This window comes from Cyprinodon tularosa, unplaced genomic scaffold (genome assembly GCF_016077235.1).
Source record: "Cyprinodon tularosa strain WSP-4 unplaced genomic scaffold, ASM1607723v1 ctg48, whole genome shotgun sequence".
NCBI classification, from domain to species: Eukaryota; Metazoa; Chordata; class Actinopteri; order Cyprinodontiformes; family Cyprinodontidae; genus Cyprinodon; species Cyprinodon tularosa.
Window position 1 is genome coordinate 379,963 of NW_024039207.1, and position 19,887 is coordinate 399,849.

The 19,887-nt window shown below is 38.2% G+C and overlaps 1 protein-coding gene across 5 annotated transcripts in view; it reads right to left on the minus strand.

Annotated features, from left to right (window-relative positions):
- The window catches only part of LOC119794433 (collagen alpha-1(XVIII) chain-like), a 60,391-nt gene that overhangs the window by 19,513 nt on the left and 20,991 nt on the right, over positions 1–19,887 (minus strand). For all 5 annotated transcript variants that reach the window (XM_038302007.1, XM_038302002.1, XM_038302003.1 and 2 more), the window contains exons 2-7: positions 5,485–6,026; positions 3,168–3,248; positions 3,039–3,098; positions 2,806–2,875; positions 755–876; positions 665–682 (exon numbers count right to left, since the gene is read on the minus strand). In XM_038302007.1, coding sequence (XP_038157935.1) covers positions 665–682; positions 755–876; positions 2,806–2,875; positions 3,039–3,098; positions 3,168–3,248; positions 5,485–6,026 — 893 coding nt within the window. The remainder of the gene's footprint in view (positions 1–664; positions 683–754; positions 877–2,805; positions 2,876–3,038; positions 3,099–3,167; positions 3,249–5,484; positions 6,027–19,887) is intronic.

Here is a 19,887-nt window from a genome sequence, read left to right on the forward strand (position 1 = left end):
GCGGAAAAGCACATGGCTAATTTGCATACGCGAACAGGATTGGCTGGCTCCACTTGGCAAAAAACAGAACATATTTGTGAATAAAGGTTTTGAATTTTAATACTGGATATGTTGAGCTTAAAAACATTTTAGTGACCATTAGTGACAAAAAAATACTTCATTTAAAATTTTTTGGACACTATTTAAGACCCCTTTTAAATTTTGCTTTCGAGGCTTTCAGGGGGTCTCATGGGTTAACCGTATTTCGCACTCTGATTAGGGGTCTTGAAGGTTTTCCAAGCCAAGGACCCCCAAACTCATGGCGAGATGGAGCGGGGACCCCCTAATTATATATATTATATGAAATTGTGTTTTATCAAACTGGTCCTATAGTCACTCTATTGCTCTATAAAAATGAAGCGGGGAATATAAAAAAAGTCTAATCATCCATAACTTTTGCGACCCCCGAGCAGTACCTCTGAGGACCCCCTAGGGGTCGTGGACCCCTGTTGAAGACGTCCACTCTAGATGAATATCTTTTAAGCTGCCTCACTTCCAGAACTGCAATAGTGTTTTTATGTGCAGCAATGAAGTCGTAAGACTCTAAATATATTTCGTAGGATCTGATAAGTCAAAAATCGATTGAATTTATATACTTTAAATCTTGTGAATACATTTCACGTACCTTTACGCCCTTTTCTCCCTAGAAAGAAAAAAGAAAACAGGTTATTTGTGCTACTTGTGGATATTAACCTATAAATGAAAACTGTCTTACTTTTCCGCCATGCCCTCCTCCCTCTGTTGAAACTCCTGAGCCTGAATCTCCTTTAGGCCCCGCAGGACCTCGGTCTCCCTGGGAGCCTTTTTCTCCCCTGTCACCCTTTTCACCTTTGGCGCCTAAAAAATACCCGAAAATTTTTTATAGCAGTGAATGGAGGATTGCATCAATCAAAAGTTTTTTCTAACTTTTTATGCAGCTTTAGTCTGATAAGGCTATTTCTCATTAATTAAAATAAAAAATTATGAAGTTTGAACCACTTTATTTCCTTTAGGTGGAAACAAAGAACACTTAATCAATGAGTATTAAGGCAATACTAAGAGGTTTATATTTTTTTATGATTTACAAAAAGTCTTATTATTGTTATTAGTCAAAATATCAAGAAAATAAAGTCATAACATTAAGTAAAAAAAACCAAACAAACGTCGTACAAGAATTTTGCATTTTTAGGTGAATTTGGTTGATAACTACTGAAACTTTCATTTAATTAAAATTTTATTTTTGTCTAATAATATTACCACTTTCATTTTATGAGGACTTTTTTTTTTATGGTGTTACGCCTTGATTATTCATATAATACTTTATCGTAGATAGCAGGCACTGTTCTTGGTAAAAATCGTTTTCCTGATAACAGTAAAAGCGTTAGGATTGATCACCTCTGGAATCTGATTAGTTTATCTGGTGAATAATTTCGTATAACCTACATCCCCCTCAGAAGCCGTATCAGACTGATGACCCTGATCAAGTCAAGCTTATTTCTCAGTTTATCAGGTTCATTTTTTGCTTGTTTTGTTTTATTAAATAAGCAGAAACTGACTAGTATTAGATGTTACGTTTCTGCCTTTAAATTTGTAAACCATTACATTTTCCATGCTAAAGTTATGCAAACTTGAAGACTTTTTAGAATACCTTAATGTCGGTACATAAAGTGTCAAACGCTGTTTACAGTAAAAAAAATAACTGCATTTTCTGCAGAATAGAGGTTTCAAAAATGATTAGCAAAGTTCTCTTCAATTAGAAAGAAATAGATTGAGTTAATCATTAACTCAAATTGATATTGACACTTTTCATTTTTTTCCCCACCGATATCTTTAATTTGGCTGTAAAATTAAATCTATTTTGAGAACTAATGATTTCCATGTTGTTTCATTTTCTTCTGCACTTTCTAAAGATTTTCTTTGTGTGGATTTTAGTCACATTCAGAGTGAAGGTGATCATTTTCTAATTACGTCTTATTGAAGTAATACTGACCACAGTACACAGATTCATCTAAATCAATTAGAATAATGTTACAAAGTTGTATGTACTGCAATAGTCAATCAGTTTAAAAAGTGAAAGTAATATTAAATAGATTTATTCAAGAAAGGAGAAACATTTTATGACCTTTCTGTGATTTTTGAAAATTTAAATAAATAAATAATAATTTATATATTGTATAATTTATTTAATTTATAATTAAATTAAATTCTCTCTCTCTCTCTCTCTCTCTCTCTCTCTCTCTCTCTATGTATATATATATATATATATATATATATATATATATATATATATATATATATATATATATATATATACATACACAATGAAAAAGACATTTGTTACATGACTGAAACAAATGGCTAAATGAGGCCTGTAGAGGGCGCCAAAATGTTACTAAAAAAATATATATATCACTGACATCTATCAGTCTGGAAATGATCATAAAGCCATTTATAGCCCCCTGTACTCCACTTGCAAAGGCAATCTTAACTACACTAGACAACCACACCTAAAAATGAACTAAGCTAAAAGTTAAACATGAGATCTCTTCATCCTTATGCCCTCTGATTCACTTATTCAGTGCTCCAGTTGCTGATTGAAGCTGACAGCCTGGCCCTTGGAGCAAAATGTAATGCTCAGGTCCAGACAGGCAGTCTGGAGTACATATTTCAGCAGCCGAGGTTTTGAATGTACATGACTGCGGTACACACTTCTGCTTAACCTTTCTAAGCTGTTCAACAACTTAAAACAGTTTTTCTAGATTCAGATATAAAAAGAAGCATTTTAACCTTTGATTCCGATTCCCTTTCCTTCTGGGTATATAGGTGGAGGCACTGGGATCGGACGGGGTGGAAAGGTCTGGGGAAAACAAAAATATCATATAGGTTTATATAACTAACATATGTTATTTTTGAGCACTTCAAGCTTTTTTTATTTGTATATATATATATATATATATATATATATATATATATATATAGATAAATATAAAATTAAGCTGTAAGAAAATCTGCGGTCCAACCAGCACAGCGTTTCCTTCCTGTTTCCTATCAGCTTCACCGCTGCCACTTTCACCAGAACCCTGAGATACACAAAGGGCACATGTTAAAAATTTTTTTTTTGTTCACTTTAATTAAAATATGTAACTTACTTCATTGGGGTAACCATCTTCATCACAGTAGCGCTGAAAAGCCAGAGGGTCTCCCACCAGTTTCAGCTCAGCAATATCCCCCTAAATAAATAAAATAATGGGCAATCAAGAACGAGAAAGGGATCATATATTTATAGAATTTAATTTCAGGACATTTTAAACCTAAGATGAGGTTTGGGTTCACTTTAAACATTAACACATTTTGATGTTTTTGGTATTTTCGTTGTTGTTTTTTACATTTCTGTTTGTTCCATGTTTATTCCATGTGATTTAGACAGTTATTGTCTAGCCTTTCTAGTGTTAGTGTTATATTTATCAATGGATTATGGTTTTCCATGGTATAATATCTATTTTAGTCCCTGTATGTCAACTGTTCCCTTTATCACCCTGTGTTTATTGTTTTTTAGATCGTCCTATTCTCCTTTCCTTTTTGCTTTATCTCAGTTAATTCTGTTACTGCCTCTGCGTTTTGGATCCTCCTACAAACTTCCACAAACTGTGATGTATTACCTAATGTCAGTAAACAATCTGTTCCTCTGATTTCACCAATTTGAGTCATCTGTAGATTGATTGTTTCCTATTTCTGTTTCGGTTATTTTCCATCAGTAGCTGTTGTGCACATTGATGTAACTAATGTTTCTAACATTCAGTTGAAGTGACTAGATCTCTGAAACTGTGTTAATGTTTATGAAATCGTTGCTGGAAATTTAGAAATGTTAGCATATTTAGGTAAAATGCACACACTATTTGTCCAAGTAACCGTAAAAGGATAAAAAGGGAAATTATATTATAGAAACAGGAGAGTGTTGCAGTTCTAGGTCATCATAGGTGGAGCAACTAGTTGTCAAAACTTTCTGTCAGAAAATACAAAGCCTCTAAAACAAGCATTCAAAAATCAAAACGCTTCTAAAACTAATTCTACAACACCAAGTTAAACCCAGGGATTAAAGCAAAAAACAATACCCTGAGCCTGAACTTTTTCAACAAAGGCAAGAAACATATATATATATACGGGATCAGAGATTAAAGACTAAATTTGACTTTTGAAAATCCAATTCCAAAAACGGCCTGAATAATGCAAAAGTGCATCTATATCTACCCCTTGCAGGTATCATATTTCTTTTGATATCCAGTACTGAATCACAATCTATCTGACGAGTTGAGGAAGACACGAGAGGAGGAGGTACACGGTTTCCTAAGACCCACCCCCTTCTTCTTTTGATTGGCTAATAATGTTAGTTTGAGAACGCTCCTTTGCTACCATTGGTTGACAAATGCAAGAGTGATTCCGATTGTCTTTTTTTTTTGTATTTCCCATCAATTTATTTTCGAGTGATTTATTTTTACCCACAGGCAATCGCTATGAGCTGGAAATCCGGCCTCGGGCCGGAATAGATTAATCCCTGTAAACCATAACCTGTTATTTCTCTACGAGTGTTAGGAAATAAAAATGTACCACAGATACAAAGAAACTGTTCTATAAAACAGATCTGCATTTAATCATGAATATTCTAATCATGACTTGACAACTCCAAGAACTAGTATGGAAAAGAGTTATAACAGCAGCAATAAAAACAACAGTCTGTTAGGCTAAAATATTGAAAACAAAGCTCCTATAGCACCTCGAAAATCTGAAGCAAATGATGTTGCTTTTGAAAGCTGTTTTAAATAAGACTGAACTACTCTTTGTCAATCTTTACTGAAGGGGATATTTCAGTAAATTGTCTCCATTGTTGGACCAGTGCAAAACCTACAAACAGTTATGCAACTTAAAAAAAGTTAGACAAAGTATGGCTTTTGTAAGGCAAAGAGGGAACATATTTCACTTTGACAGAATATGGCAGCATGATTTTTTTTAAGATATTGCTTCTGAATAAAACACAAACAGCAGCCTATTTATGGAAAACCACACAGCATATCAACACAAATATGTAATAAGAATTGAACAGGAGCTCCTCTGTTTGCGATTACGCAACATAAATCTAAAGTCAGTCCAACAGATGTGACTAAGGCAAAACTGGATCATCGCCAGGAGAATGGACTATTTAAAGTTCAGACCTGAACCATGTTGTGGTGGAGGCCTTCACTGATTTGTGCATCAAGGAATGTCTGCATAATTTAATGAACTGAGGCAACTTTGTATAAAAGGTTGCTGCAACATGATGATCAACAAAGGTTTAATAAGTTAATCTTATTGTTATGTAGGTGATTCAAGGTCTATTGGATAACGGAGTGTACTTAGTTTTTCTGCATTTGATTAAGAAAGAAGACTTAACCTGTTTTAGAGAAACGACTGAACGCTCTGCCTTATTTATACCTCAAAACTATTTAGATCAGCTGGTCCTGCTCGGCCCACGAAGATCGCACTTCCTGCCTCCAGGTCCATCGGGTCAGGCGAGCGCTCAAACCTCACCACCTGCGGATCCCTGTCACACTCCGGGTAAAATGTGAGCAACTCATCATTCACAGAAAGAGCAAAAAGGCTCCACGTGTTCACAAGGCTTGGGACGTCAAAACTGGCCGCTTCGTAGGAAGCCTCAGAATCAGGTTCAGTGTAGAAGAACTGGACCTTCTGACGACCAGCCTGCACTGCGCTGAGCTTCACACCGATGTATATCAGTTTCTGGGAGCTGTCTGTGATGGAGAACAGGGTGGAAGCAGCAGGAGTGGAAGGTCTGATGTGGAAAATGAGGGTGAAGTCCCTGTAGAAAGGAGTGGGGACATGTGCTCGAGCCAGCTGGCCCGTCGATGATGTGGAGGTGAATCGGTATGCAAGCTCTCCCACCGGACCAGAAACTTTGGTTATTGAATCGGCTGGAGGATCTCCAATCAGCTGGGGCAAAGAGACACCACTTTCTTCTGCAACAGACACAAAAGAGATGACACAGTTTCAGAGCAATGGAGTCAATAAAAACTTTCTAGCATTTCTTAGAACCTGAGAAAATGTTTTTATTTCAGGCTACGGTGTTTTGATATAGAGCCTTTTTATGTGTTTCATTCAGCATTGATTAGGTTAAATGGAAGCAGAATCGGATATTGTTCTAATAGGACTACTTTAAGCAAATGATATTTAATCATAAGATTTTTATCTAGATGAAATTATTAAAGTGCCTCATTTGTTAAAGTGGCTTGAACGCACAGAAGCCTGATAATAATCCAGTTCCCATAGACCCTAACTGGACAAAAATAAACCAGTAGCAGCTTTGAGACCAACAGGCTCATAGAGCAGCAATTACAAAGAGGGAAGAGTTTCTGCCATTTGCAGATTCATGAGAGATTTCCCAACTTTAAGTCTATTTTAATTGTTTTTAGAGGAGGAGTACTTCTGGAAATTATGAAGGAGTAAATTATAACCCTGAAAAGCTATTAAAATTCTTATTAAGATGCAATTAATCAGATCTGTAAACCTTCAGCCTTTTTATTCAGAACATTCTTTAGTTACTTTTGGTTAGATTGGAAGTCAAGTTAGACAATATCTTTGTAGCATTGAAACAGGAGATCTTTGAAATTATGGAATATAGCCTGAATACAGAAATTATGACTTATTTTTTAATGGATAAACAAAAACCAACAAAACTACTGTGTTAAAATTACATTTTCAACTCTTAAATTAAGACAATTATACGTTTTCAGAATGTCTGCGGTGTAACAGTCATGTAGGATTTTATCGATTGTGTCAGGTTGGGTGGAGGTTGGTTGGGGACCCAAATACGGAGATGAGTTTTGCTGACTTAATGAATAAACAAATGGTACCAGAAACATAAATCCAAAAACAATAAACAGGAAACCAAAAAACCAAGAGACAACAGGGAGAAGCACATATGAGGAGTAGGTAGTAAAGAGAAACCAGCACTGATTAAGTGCAGAGGAGCATTATATAGGGCAGGCACAACCAAAAGTGGAGTAATCAGTTAATTGGGAGCAGGTGTGGACAGAAGCAGCTAGAAAGGAGCCAAGGGGAAAGGAAAAGGGCACCAGGGGGAAACTAAGAGCAACCAGGGAATACAGGGCTTAGCTTTAAATAGAAAACAACTACAATTACATAAAACCAAGAAAACACAGAATGACAAAAATAAAAATGTAAATGAAAACTCAAAAAGAAACTTAAACAGAACCAAAAAGTCCACAAAGGGCAGGATCATGACAGAATGAAACATCATTGTCCTCACTCCCCCCTACATACCTATCCCCCTACAACTGTAGCAGTCACTGCTCCACAGCAGGTCATTGTAAAAGGTTATGGTCTGTTTTTTCTTAACCTCAATACTATGTGATATTTCGAATGAGGGCATCCATTATTACTTTGATCAACAGTTGCTATCTGGCACATGAATTCTCAGTCTGTACGTGCAAGTAAATTTGAGATTAAGTCTGATTTCACATATAAAATAAGTACAAACATCTGATTAATCTGATTTGATTAAAATATAGAAATTTACCTTTAAGATTTGCAGAGTGAATGAGCCTTTATGACTGCCTCCAGAAAGCTGACCTTGCCAGGTAGCTGTAAGGAAGGGGCATCGTCTGCTAATTCCCATTGTCATATTTAGGCCGTACTAAATTAAATGTCACTTCAAAGAAATGGCAATGTTGACCTAAGTTGTCAATGTAGCCACTGATCTACAACTTAGGTCAATGGGTAAGTTTTATAACCAAGTGAAACCTAACTTGGCCATTGACCCCGGTGTCATAGGTCAAGTAATCCAACTTGTGCACAGCTTGGCTCCCCAGATCCCATATCCTGCAGAGGGTTTAAACTGTCTGGTGCTCTGACTTTGCAGGAATGTTGATCCTCTTCTGGATTTGCCCTAATTGTATTTAAAAGGATAAGAAATTAATAAGATTTCAAAATAGCAGGGATTAAGATGAATAAATTGTTTATATTAGCTGTAATACGTATAGCGCAGTTAGGATTAGGAGGACAAAAAGAGGCCACATCTGCCATAATGATGAAGAAAGAGCAAAGCAGATACCAAATTTTTTGTTAATCATTACAAACCACAGGTAACAAACACAAATTAACACAAAATAACACATGTCATCTTAAGGCACTTAACATAGACAATTAAATCAGATCATAATGACACACTGGTGAAACATTTTCCAGCTGATTACATCAAATAATTGACTTGCAGGACACAGTCCTCCCACTAAGCATGTGTTGACAGTAGATATTCGATTGCACGTTGCTGTTGACTCTACAGCAATCTCTTACACAGAGCATGCATGCAGTAATAGTGGAGAGGAAAAACTCCCTTTAAACAGAAAGAAACTTCCATCAGAACCAGCTCAGTGGGAGCGGCCTTCTGTTGCGCCTGACTGGGGGTACAACAGAGGTGGAAAGAGTACTAAAAAATTGTAATTGAGTAAACGTATCTTTACTTTGCCTAAATTCTACTCAGAGTAGAAGTAAAATTACCCATCTCAACATTTACTCAAGTAAAAGTACAAAATTACTTCATTTAAAATGTAATTTGAGTAAAAGTTACTTTGTTACTTTAAGTTATTTAATGCAAAAAAAGGATGAGTCATGAATCGAATTGAGCACAAGGTGTTTTAATCGATTTCAAGGCGTATTTCAGTGGACATCCACACTGAAAAAGATCAGCTGGGCTAAGAAACATACTTCCTTACAACACAAGGACAGTCACAACCTGTACCATGAAGTGCAAACAATTTTCAATCCTACTGTCCAACAGACAACACCATGATAACTAATTTACCGCCACATTTTTTTGTAAATTGGATTTTGAGGTTTTAAAAGCCAAAAGCTCAGTTTTGCTGTGCAGGCACATGTTGCACTGCATTATCACCTTGTTCCCTTTTGTGCATTTGAACACAAATAATCCTTCCAAATATGGCCAAGGGTTTTTCTGGCTTTCGTCTCCAGAATATGTTTCCTCTTCAGGACTTTCCTCATCCATACTCCCTAAGTTGTGATTAGCAACTGCCATCTTCCGAAGCGCAGCACTGGATTATGAGACAATACAAAGGGTAATTGCAAGGCAGGGCCACATTTAATTATTTCACCATCAGTATTTTCTTTTCTTTTTTTACTCAGTAACGTGAGGGGGTTTTAAATGTAGCAAAGTAAAACTACTTAGGTTAAGATTTACTCAAGTAAAAGTAAAAATTACACATTTCAAAAACTACTCAGAAAATGACAAATTACTCTTAAAGAGTACTCAATTACAGTAACTTGAGTAAATGTAATTCATTACTTTCCACCCCTGGGGTTTAACACCTTTCACCCCGACACCACTCCTCGGGTGCCGCACAATGGCAGCCTACTGCTCCCCAAGGGGATGGGTTACATGCAAGGAGTTCATTTCTTTGCTCTGTACTTATGACAATGCAATGACAATAAAAGAAAAAAAAGGTTTCAACAGAAATAGCACAGGTCTAATGTTTATCCATATGCATCTAAACTTCTTTTTTAAAAGCAGTTGGTTAATTACCGTACCTAAGAGCTTAAAAAAGTTATTCAGTCACTTATCTACATGCTGAGTAGTTTTGTTTTATATTTAAAATAGCTCTATCTTTTTTCTCAGTTGTTTAAGTCTGCATTCTGACCCTCTTCTAACTAGCATGAGCTTGCGGATGTCGCCATATCAAAATCTCTTTCAACAATCTGGGAAAGTTTTATCCGCCACAGTGCAAACTATTTGCATAATAAGGCCTTTAGTTAAGCAATTAGTTGTAAGATTAATGATCCTAACATGATGACACCCACGAAGCACAGCATTACTGTCGTTCTTTTTGGCTAGCTTAGGGTGGACCCCAGTAGGACTTTCATCGCTGAATCCGGGGTGGGGCCGGGTGGTCTTCTTCCCACTGAGGGCACCTGTTATCAGATGATCTCCCATTAATGCAGCTGCTGCAGCTGTTGCAGCTCAAGTGTGCAGAGCAAGTTAACTTCAGCAGGGCAACTTTGCTTTAATGAAGACCATCCAGTTCTGTTCTTATTGAATATATTTCCACATCTGGAAGTTGTTTAATACAACCACAGCTCCCCCACAAACAAAACCCACGAGTAATAAAGTAAACCTACACTGAACAAGAACTATGTCTGCCAACAAATCCAAGACATGTGATTTTAATTTCGTTATCAAGAGCTGCAATCTGTGTCCTGACCGCTAAAGTTAGTTTTCCCAAGAAACAAAAAGCAATGCTTGTCTGAGGGACATTTTAATACTGAAAGTATTCTACAACTTGTTGAAAAGAAGCTTTGTCTCATTTTATAAAATAATCAGACTCCCCAGACTAAGAGCATACGGGGTTTCTCCTAATTTAGTTATGTGTGGTGTCATTTTTAAAGATTGTTTTAATCTATGACCATTTGCAACAAGGAATATTGTTTTGTTTTTTGTTGTGTAGAAGCTTTTTGCTTGCTCATTATTAAACTAAATAGCCTAATTAATGGATCAGTTTGGATCAGTCACAGAGACGTTGCTGTATTTCCTTTACATCCATCCCTTTTCCTTCACACTTATCCCAAGCGGGGTCCTGATTGGTGCTGGTGCCTATCTCCGGCTGTCTACGGGCGAGAAGCGGATCCAACCTGGACAGGTCCCCAGTCCATCGCAGGGCAACACAGTCAAACAGGATAAACAACCATTCATACACACTCACACTCAATTTAGAGAAGCCAATTAACCTAACAGTCATGTTTTTCGACTGTGGGAGGAAGCCGGAGTACCCGGAGAAAACCCACGCATGCTCAGGGAGAACATGCAAAAAGACAGCGGGCCGGGAATAGAACCCCAAACCTGCTTCCTGGAAGGCAGCCGTGCTACCCACTGCGTCACTGAGCAGCACATTTGCTTTTCTAATAATTTTTTTAATACATCTTTTATGATTAAATTCTTCAATCCAAATAGAGTGAAAATTTAGACAAAAGCTTAAATCTAATGTGACTTTATTAGCCCTTGAATAAATGGTGTCGATGGTTGTAGAATATGATCTGGCTCGATAAATCTAAGGTCTTTTTGTTTTTTATTGGCAGTTTTAAATGACTTTAGCTGGAAGTTTCTTTTTGTTTAATGAAAACAATTCCTCAAGCATTTGATTACCCAATAATCAGAGCAATGGGGAGGTCAAAGAAAGTAATGGAGGGAAAGTGGTAGGCATATCAAGGAAAACCCAGGAGCCATCGCAGCTCAGGTTAGGGCTGGGCAATTAGTCAATAAAATTGATTAATAGCATCTTCTGTTTATAAAGATTGAATTTTTAGAAAATCAAGATTTCCTTTTCCACCAATCCTCCTTGGGCTTCCATAGCTCAGGGTTACATTTGCTCATCACTTTTTGTTCTTAGGTGTATACTTATAACCGATTAACTGTGTGAGAGACCAGCTGAAAGCATTTAGTCAGTCGTATGTTCATTGCTTGTGGTGAAAAGAAATGTTTGCAAGGATTTTCACAGCTTGAATTTAATTGCCCTTCAAACTACTCCCCCAAACTGCCCACAAAAAATTTGTTAATCTTTATTGTCTGAACTAAACAGAGTGCTACATACTGCATCTAAGGTTTATGTTCAGATGAGAAAGCTATTACGTTTATTTAACCATTAGGACAAGAATAATGCAAAGAGAATTGGAAAAACTAATGCAGGTTGCTCGCAACAATATTTTCTTACCTATTTACCCTTAAAGAAGCAGTTTACATTTTGATCTATTTGATCCATAAGACTGTTTTAGAATAGTAACATTGAATAAAGACACATTAAGCTTTAACAACAGCCTTTTCAAAACTTGTCTGTACCTAAATTCAACTAAATAAATTGATTAAACTCTAGCAAATTTAATTAATTGCAGCTTAACTCAACCTAATCTGCCAAATCTGAATAGTCAAATATGTACTCGGAACTATGCCATAACCTACTGGTGCTACATACAAATAGTTAATCCATAAAAAGGGATTATCTTTCTCAGTGAACTTATGTACTTCCCGGATAGAAAGAAGTCGACAAGATATAAGACAATAAGCAAATATACAAACCTTTCTTTATATTCAGTTTCACTTGCTGACTGGTAGGTTCTTTATAATGGGATTTTACAAAGTGGAGGAAAACCCACATCCAGGATTGAGATGAAGAGATGGGCAAGCAGGATGAAGAGGAAATTGGTGTCACATATCCATGGGAAAGTGGACATTAAGGGACTCTTGGATGAAGCTTACAGCCCCAATAGAATAAGGCTGACAGAAAACACTGGTTTTAACATGATATAAAGTCATTATGGAACGAAAAAAAAGATTCCTCTCGAGGTTTAAGGGGGGCTCCTTCCCTCCTTTCCTGTTTCGAAGACATGCACAAATTTCCTGGCAGAAAATAAAACACTAACAACAGTTTACTGCTTCACATTTACAGTATAACAGACAAAAAACAGCTCTAGATACACGAGTTACTTTGGGTAAAAACAAGCATCTAAATTTTAAAAAGTTAGTTAAATCTTCAATGAATTGTTGGAGCACTTACAGTATCAGCATATGCAACCTGAGCAACTACATGTTTCTTTCAGCCAGGGGTAAGTTTGGCCCCATTTAAAAGCTGCCTGCCTAATTAGGCACATAAGCCCAGCACAGGCATGCTAATCTGACCACATAATGATCCATGGTGCTGAATCACGTCCTTTATCCTCAAATAACCTGAAACTAAACACTGGCATCCAAATAGTGATAGTGAGCGAGAGAGGGACACTCTGCTAAGCTGCCCTCATGTGCAGCTCTCTGGAGACCAACCTACCGTATTTTCACGACTATAAGGCGCACTTAAACGTCTTTTTTTCCCTCAAAATGTGCGGTGCGCCCTATGGTGCGGTGCGCCCTATGTGTGTTGTAACTGCGACTTTTGAGACCACCTCATTGAGGAGATGATGAAAGAGTGGTTGAATGTAAGGAGACCAGGTGTTTTTTTTCCACTCATCATCATTAATCTGTGACTCCATGCGTGCCCATCTCACAGCTGATGTGAAAAACATGGGGAAACAAATTAACGCTGTGCTCGCTGTTCAACCGCTCGACATCGGTGTGAACTGGACCCAGCAGGTGCAGCAGAAGCAGCGAGTTTACATGCAAAGTCAATGGTTGACGCGCGTATAGGCGCAGCAAAAGGTCCCGCAGCGCGTTTTGGTGCAGCACGTCGGGAGCGTTTAAGCATCTGATGCACCGCCAACGCACTGCTGCTGCTCAGATGGAAAAATTGAAGTTTTGCTGCTGGACGCGCCGCATCAACCAATCAGAGAAGCTGATCTGGGAGCTGGCAGCGAGACAGACAGCGCTCTGATGACATATGATATTAACGCAAATGAAAAGGCTGGGTGAACACTGTGCTCGCCGTTATCCCGGGGGTCTGACAAAGGAACTTCCACCGCTCGACATCGGTGTGAAGCGGCCGTTCACAGTAAGGCTGCGAGCGGCGTGGGAGCGATGGATGACAGACGGAGACCACAGTTTCATGATAAATGGAAGGCAGCGCCGGGCAAGTTACGCCACCGTTTGCGGATGGATTGTAGATGGACTGTGTCTGCTGGCTCTGTTGTTCAAGCTTTCGCAAAAGCCGGCATTATTTCTGAGGAGCTGCTTGGTTCAAAGATTTGTTGACGTCTCTAAATGCACGATGTGTGGGAGGAGGGAGCAGCTGAGTGACGCTGGCCGACATCGGAGTCCGTCAGTCGGATCACTGTCAGCTAGATCCCGCTGACTCAGTGGAGCTTGAATATCAAATATCCAACTTCAAACCAACTTCACCATTTTTTAGGTATGAAAAGTAGGACGTACAGGAAAAAGTGGACGTCTGGTCACCCTAACATTAAATTATGACATCAAAAATGGATAGAGCATACAGTAGGGAACACATTTGACCATTCCTCTCTGCACAGCCTCTCTAGACGGTCCAGAGTCCTGTATCCTCTCTGATGTTCTCTTCTGTTTAGCTCACCTCACAGACATTGAAAAGGGTATTTGTGTTCCTTCTACTGTATGTCTTTTCTGTGTTGATTTAACCTAATAATGAATGCCCTAATGTGAATTTTCTGGCAGAACTCACCGGGTTTAGATTTCCTATATGTTGATATTTCAAAAGATAGAGTATATCAGGTATTACCAACAAGAATTACAAGACCTTTTACAAGAGACACAGGCCAAAACATCCCTTCCACTTCAGGGTAAATCTTCTGTTGTCATGTTTTTAGCAGACATATTGGTACGGTTCTACATACCCGGTACTACAGAGCTGTACTCAGACCTGCATACTTATTACTAATGGAAAAAAACATACGTTTGATAGAGAGAGTTATATCCTAATTTCAAATTAGAAATGTGGTTATTCCAAGTTTCATCATGCTACATCATGCTACTGCAGCACAGGAACATTTTATTAAAAAACGAGTAGACCATCCAATGTTGAATTTTGATTGGTAAACCACTCACTGTTTTATGTCTACATTTGCAAGGGACCCATAGTAGAATGATATGTTGAATTCATATTGATTTAACATAAGTTTTTTTATTGTCGCTTCAAAATATGGCCCTATTACTACATGGTTTCAGCATTTTTCCAATACCTCAATTTAGCACAAAAGAGGAAGATAATGGGATTTGATTTTAAGATATCTACTAAAACCAGCCGCTCTAAAAAAGCTGCAAAGACAATCTATGTAAGAGGGATTTGGTAATGAAAACAGGTTGAGAAAAAATTTATTTTTTGTCACTTTAAGTCAGAAGTGGGTAATTCCCAGCTCAAATAAAATTATGTTCCAGACACAGATCCACTGTCTGCTCATAACTGTATTGTCCACCCAACACTTTTACCACCCATCAAGTGTTACTGCTTCCAGAGGGTAGGCATCTGGCGCTGCCCTTTAACCCCTGGAAGAGATGCTGAACAGTGTCACACCAGCTACAAGGCTTCCCTTTTTTCCAAACTCGACATTGTTTCCCTCTCTCCCTAACCGAGTGTACAATCAGGGCAGTCTTTCCCTAGAGAAAAGAAAAAACATTTCCCACCCACATCAGCAATCATACATGTCATGTAGAGCCCCCGTCCTTCCCAAAAAAACTTTATCCCACAGCAGATGGCCTGACTGACTTTCCCTCACTGGGACTTTCGGGAGATTAGATCCCTGCAGGAGGACATGATGCGGAAAAAAACAGGACAGAATAAAAAACTTAATTTAATTACTGCTACCACAATGAGAATTTAATTATTACTTAAAATTAAGAAAATTTACAAATGTCCTGAAAATTCAATTCAATTCAGTTTATTTCTATAGCGCCAATTCACAACACAGTCAAACTAATTAAAAGTTTTCTATCTAAGGAAAACCAGTTGATTGCATCAACGATTCGAATGCAATCCCTCACACAAAGCATGCTTGTAGCGACAGTGGAGAGGAAAAACTCCCTTTGAACAGGAAGAAACCTCCAACAGAACCAGGCTCAGTGTGAGCGGCCATCTGCTGAGGCCGACTGGGGTTCAAGGAGACAGAAGCAGAGATACAAAAAGCAACTGTAAGGAAACACACAACCAGGCAGACGAGCTCCGAGCCAGCTCCCATGTCAGAGGATGAAGAGAGCACATAAAATAAATGATAATATATTTATATAATATGACAACCAGTCATATATAAACTTCAAAGGTACAGTCTGTGATAATTTTAGAGATTTGCTGATTTAAATGTAATATATTATCTATATCTATGTAAACTTCATGCTTGCCTTGCCTTAGAAATAGCTATTTTTAATTATGCAGGAGTCACTTCCCATTTGTGGAGGCAGACATCTTTTTCACAACTAGTTACTGTAGAGATTGCCATTACACTTGAGTGGGACTGTGGCAAGCTAGGCCTATATGCAATCCTACACAGACTAATAAAATACTTTGCAGATGACGTTGTGATGTGTATGGATCTGGAGGGGTAAGGCCAGGAGAGGTGGGAAGCTGTTCTGGAGGGAAGATAAATCAAAGTGTCTCACAGTAACACTTAAATTATTTGTGTGATTGAGCAGCAAGAACTGAGCGGTAGGAAGATGGAAAGTTTAAGCACTTTGAGTCTAATAGCTAAAGCAATGTAAGATGTGGAGGAGAAAGCAGTGGATGTGGGCAGTGTCAGGGAAGGAGATGTAACAGAGAGAGCAAGAGAGAAAGGAAAGGTTTGCAAGTTGGCCTGCTATGCAAAGAAAAAAATTGGAAACATTGACAAAAAGGCTGCAAGATGAGCTGAGGATGTAAAGATTCTCACTACTGTAGGAGTGAACAGAAATGGCAGGAATAAAAAGAGTTAGAGCTCAGTGCAAGCAGTTTAAGACAAACTTTGAAGCTGTAATTGCTTTGGCTTTTGAAGAGGAAGGATAGTTTATATATGAGACTAAGGATGTGAAAGATTCTGATCTCTTACCTCTAATTTATTCCTGTTTTTTGTTTGTTATCCATAAGCCACAAAAACCAAAGCGTATACGTGTTTCTAATCCTGGTGCTTCACAGGAATATTTCTATTTTCTTAATGATAATATTTTAATTTATTTACATTTTCTAAATTTTATTTAAAACAACCACAAATACACAAACACAGAACATCTGTCTATTAAATTTCGGTGCATGTGCACAAACTGTTCCTGTGGGAAAACACATTCTGACAGTTTTATGGAGCACAGTTCAGAGGTCAACCCTGAAAATTATCCGCCAACACGATGCTGCTAAATTTATGGAGTATCTAAAAGGCAGGAAACGGGTCTATTGCATCACATCCCGTCAGAGTATACACAGAAAAGAAAAGCTCTTAAATTATGCTTGCAAAAGTACTTTTTTTTTGTATTGAGAAACAAGAATTACGGCAGTTAAAGAGTCTTGAGAGAACACACTAAGGTGTTTCATCATATGCAGCTAAGCATTTTGGGCCGGACAGCATAATCAGAACCAGCAGGTGTCATGATGTACTTTCTGCTTATACATTCATATAACAGCATGCAGTTATGTTTAACATGTTTTAGCAGTACCAATGCAGTCATCGTTTCACTGAAAGAATCAAATATATATACATTACATCTTTGTTGCCTGCATTTGAAGGCAGCCAACAAGGAGACCTTTGATAAATTAAAACTGTGTTTAAGAAAGGTTTCCTCTTAAAATATAAACTATTTAGCAGGTCAGTGTCTTGGCTTTATAAATCCCAAAATTTTCTCTACAAACCATCTGAAGTGCTATGAAGTTATTTATTTAGCTAATCAAACAAGAATGTGAGTATGTAGAAAATGAAGCTCAACTGAGGAAACTGATTACTTACCCTCATCTGCCTCTGACACAATCTAATCAGCTTTGATCCACACCTCCATTTAGCCCAATCAGCATTTAGAATTCATCTTAAAGCACCGGCAGTGGTTGCTCTATGTCTGACTTCGATTCAAATGACCCCATCCATCCTCTCCTCCGCCATCGTAGCTAAAGCTTTATCAGTGTCATTCCACCCCGACACGTACTGCATTTCCCTTCTCATCTCAACCGGTCCGGCAGAAGACCACCATGTTGAGCCTGGTTCTGCCAGAGGTTTCTTCCCAATGGGGAGTTTTTCCTCTCCACTGTCGCTTCATGCTTGCTCATCATGGACAGGTTCTCTCAACCTGTGTTATCCAAGCTGGACTTCTACCTTCCAGGTCCCTGAGTGAAGCACTAGTGTCAGCTCATGCAGTCCACTGGATCTCTCCATACAGCTTAAGCACATTGTTTTGCCAACCTGCAATCTATGGACTGACCAACTTCTTCTATTTCCACTCCACCAGTGGCCTGGGGGGAAACAGCCCTATTCTTTATTCATGTGTATGCATATCAAAGCAAAAATTCAGCGGTAACGTTTCCTGCCATGGTCTGAGCACCAAAGACAAAAGTAATTGTATCACTAAAATTCTTCTAATTCTCTTTTTCTTTCCATGTGAGTTTTGCAGATTGAATGACATTTTATATAAATATCTCCTTTTTATTTACGAAAAATTTATGCAAACCAACCAAGATTGGGTTTGAAATATTCATTGCCTCTCCCTGTTAAATCGTTGATTAACCCAATACTGATTACTGCTAGAACTCTGGAATAATAAATCACTAAGAACCCAAATTTAAAAAAGCTGAATCATCACCTAAATGCTGCATTCCATGCCTTTATCTCAAGCTATCCGTCTGAGAGAGGGATTGTAACTAGGCTTTGTGATCAAAGGGAACTTAGTGCTATTTTATGCCTGGAAACCAAGAATCCAGAACATACAGAAGTTATCTCATGGGCACGATAAAGTAATCTTTTTCCCCACACCACACCCTACTTCAGTCATATATCAAAGTATACCATCTGTTTAGCACAAGGACATTCAGCTCCAATCCTCCAGTGCGGTTTTTCTGCCACGTTTAGATGCACCTGTTCTCCACCCTACCTGAGTCAGACGAGACAAGGTATGGCTTAATATCGGAAACTGATCAAGCTAAAATAGGCTAACCTGTTACCTTTTGAGCACACCTAGCCACAGCGCTACCCATCTCTTCCCCTTTATACCATGGTCTTGCATTTACTTTTTTCACCATTAAAATTTTTTTCCTGATTTGTTATCAATCATGTAAAAACTTAATCGGTCATTAGACACTTTAAAACTACGGATTCTCTCGACTCGGCACATAGACACTTCACTGTTATGGTTGTCCAGGCAACCACAATGTTTTACGCTATCATGGCAACGCTTAGCCAATTATATAGCGTAACACCACTCGCATGAGTCTGATCTGATCTGACCAGCAGAGCAGATCTGATACCAGCGGTTACAAGGCCTCTGTACAGCCTAATGAATGAATGGCGATGAGGGATACAACCATGTCTTTTAGGTTCGTTGCATAAGATATACATCTAAATAGTTCAAGGGTGGTCTCCAGGCACGCCATATTGAACTAGACTGTTTTGTATTCTTTTATCTTATTTAAGATTACTATTTTAAATTGATTAGATTATTTAATTGGGCTTTTAACATGTTAGATTTGATATATAATACACATTTCAGTATCAGTGGCATTAATGCGTTGGAGTTTTGGACATTTAGTCGAAGAAAATTTGCTAAATCCATATGAAATTAGACACATATCAGAATAGTCAGTGCTGAACATAGTGTTTTAAATTGCTCCATGGTTGATATTTTTAGCTAAATATATTGTCATAAGACAAGTCGAAAAATAACATTTAAAGTCGTAGGGAAGCGGCTGTTCCAACTGATGCATTTCCGAATTCTCTCGAGTGGTGCCCGACTTTACACGAGTGAATAAAGTGAATGTGATTGGTCGATTATCAAGGGGGCGGGATTGTTGTGGCAGAAAGTTTGCAAGCATGTTCGCTTGGGACCGGTTTCTTCAAAGCATTTTGCTAACCAGTTAGCAACTTAGTGCTAGTAGGTTCCCAATGGGAAATTATATTGGAACCAAGTAGCACTTAGCAACGACACTGTCAAGGAACGCTATGGACAGCGGAAACATGCAAGAGGAGGAGAGTTTTCTTTTTTATCTAGAGGAGGAAAGTGGGGATGAAGATGTTTTGGAAGAGGACGCCAGGGCGCCAGAAGCTTGGTTTGGTGTAGAAGGCTTACAGCTGTACATGTTTGAGCCCTTGCTTCGCAACGCTGCCAGTTCTGTTAGCGCTTCACCTGCTGAAGACACAGACGTCTATCCCCGTGAACACTGGGACGGGAAATTAAATTATTAT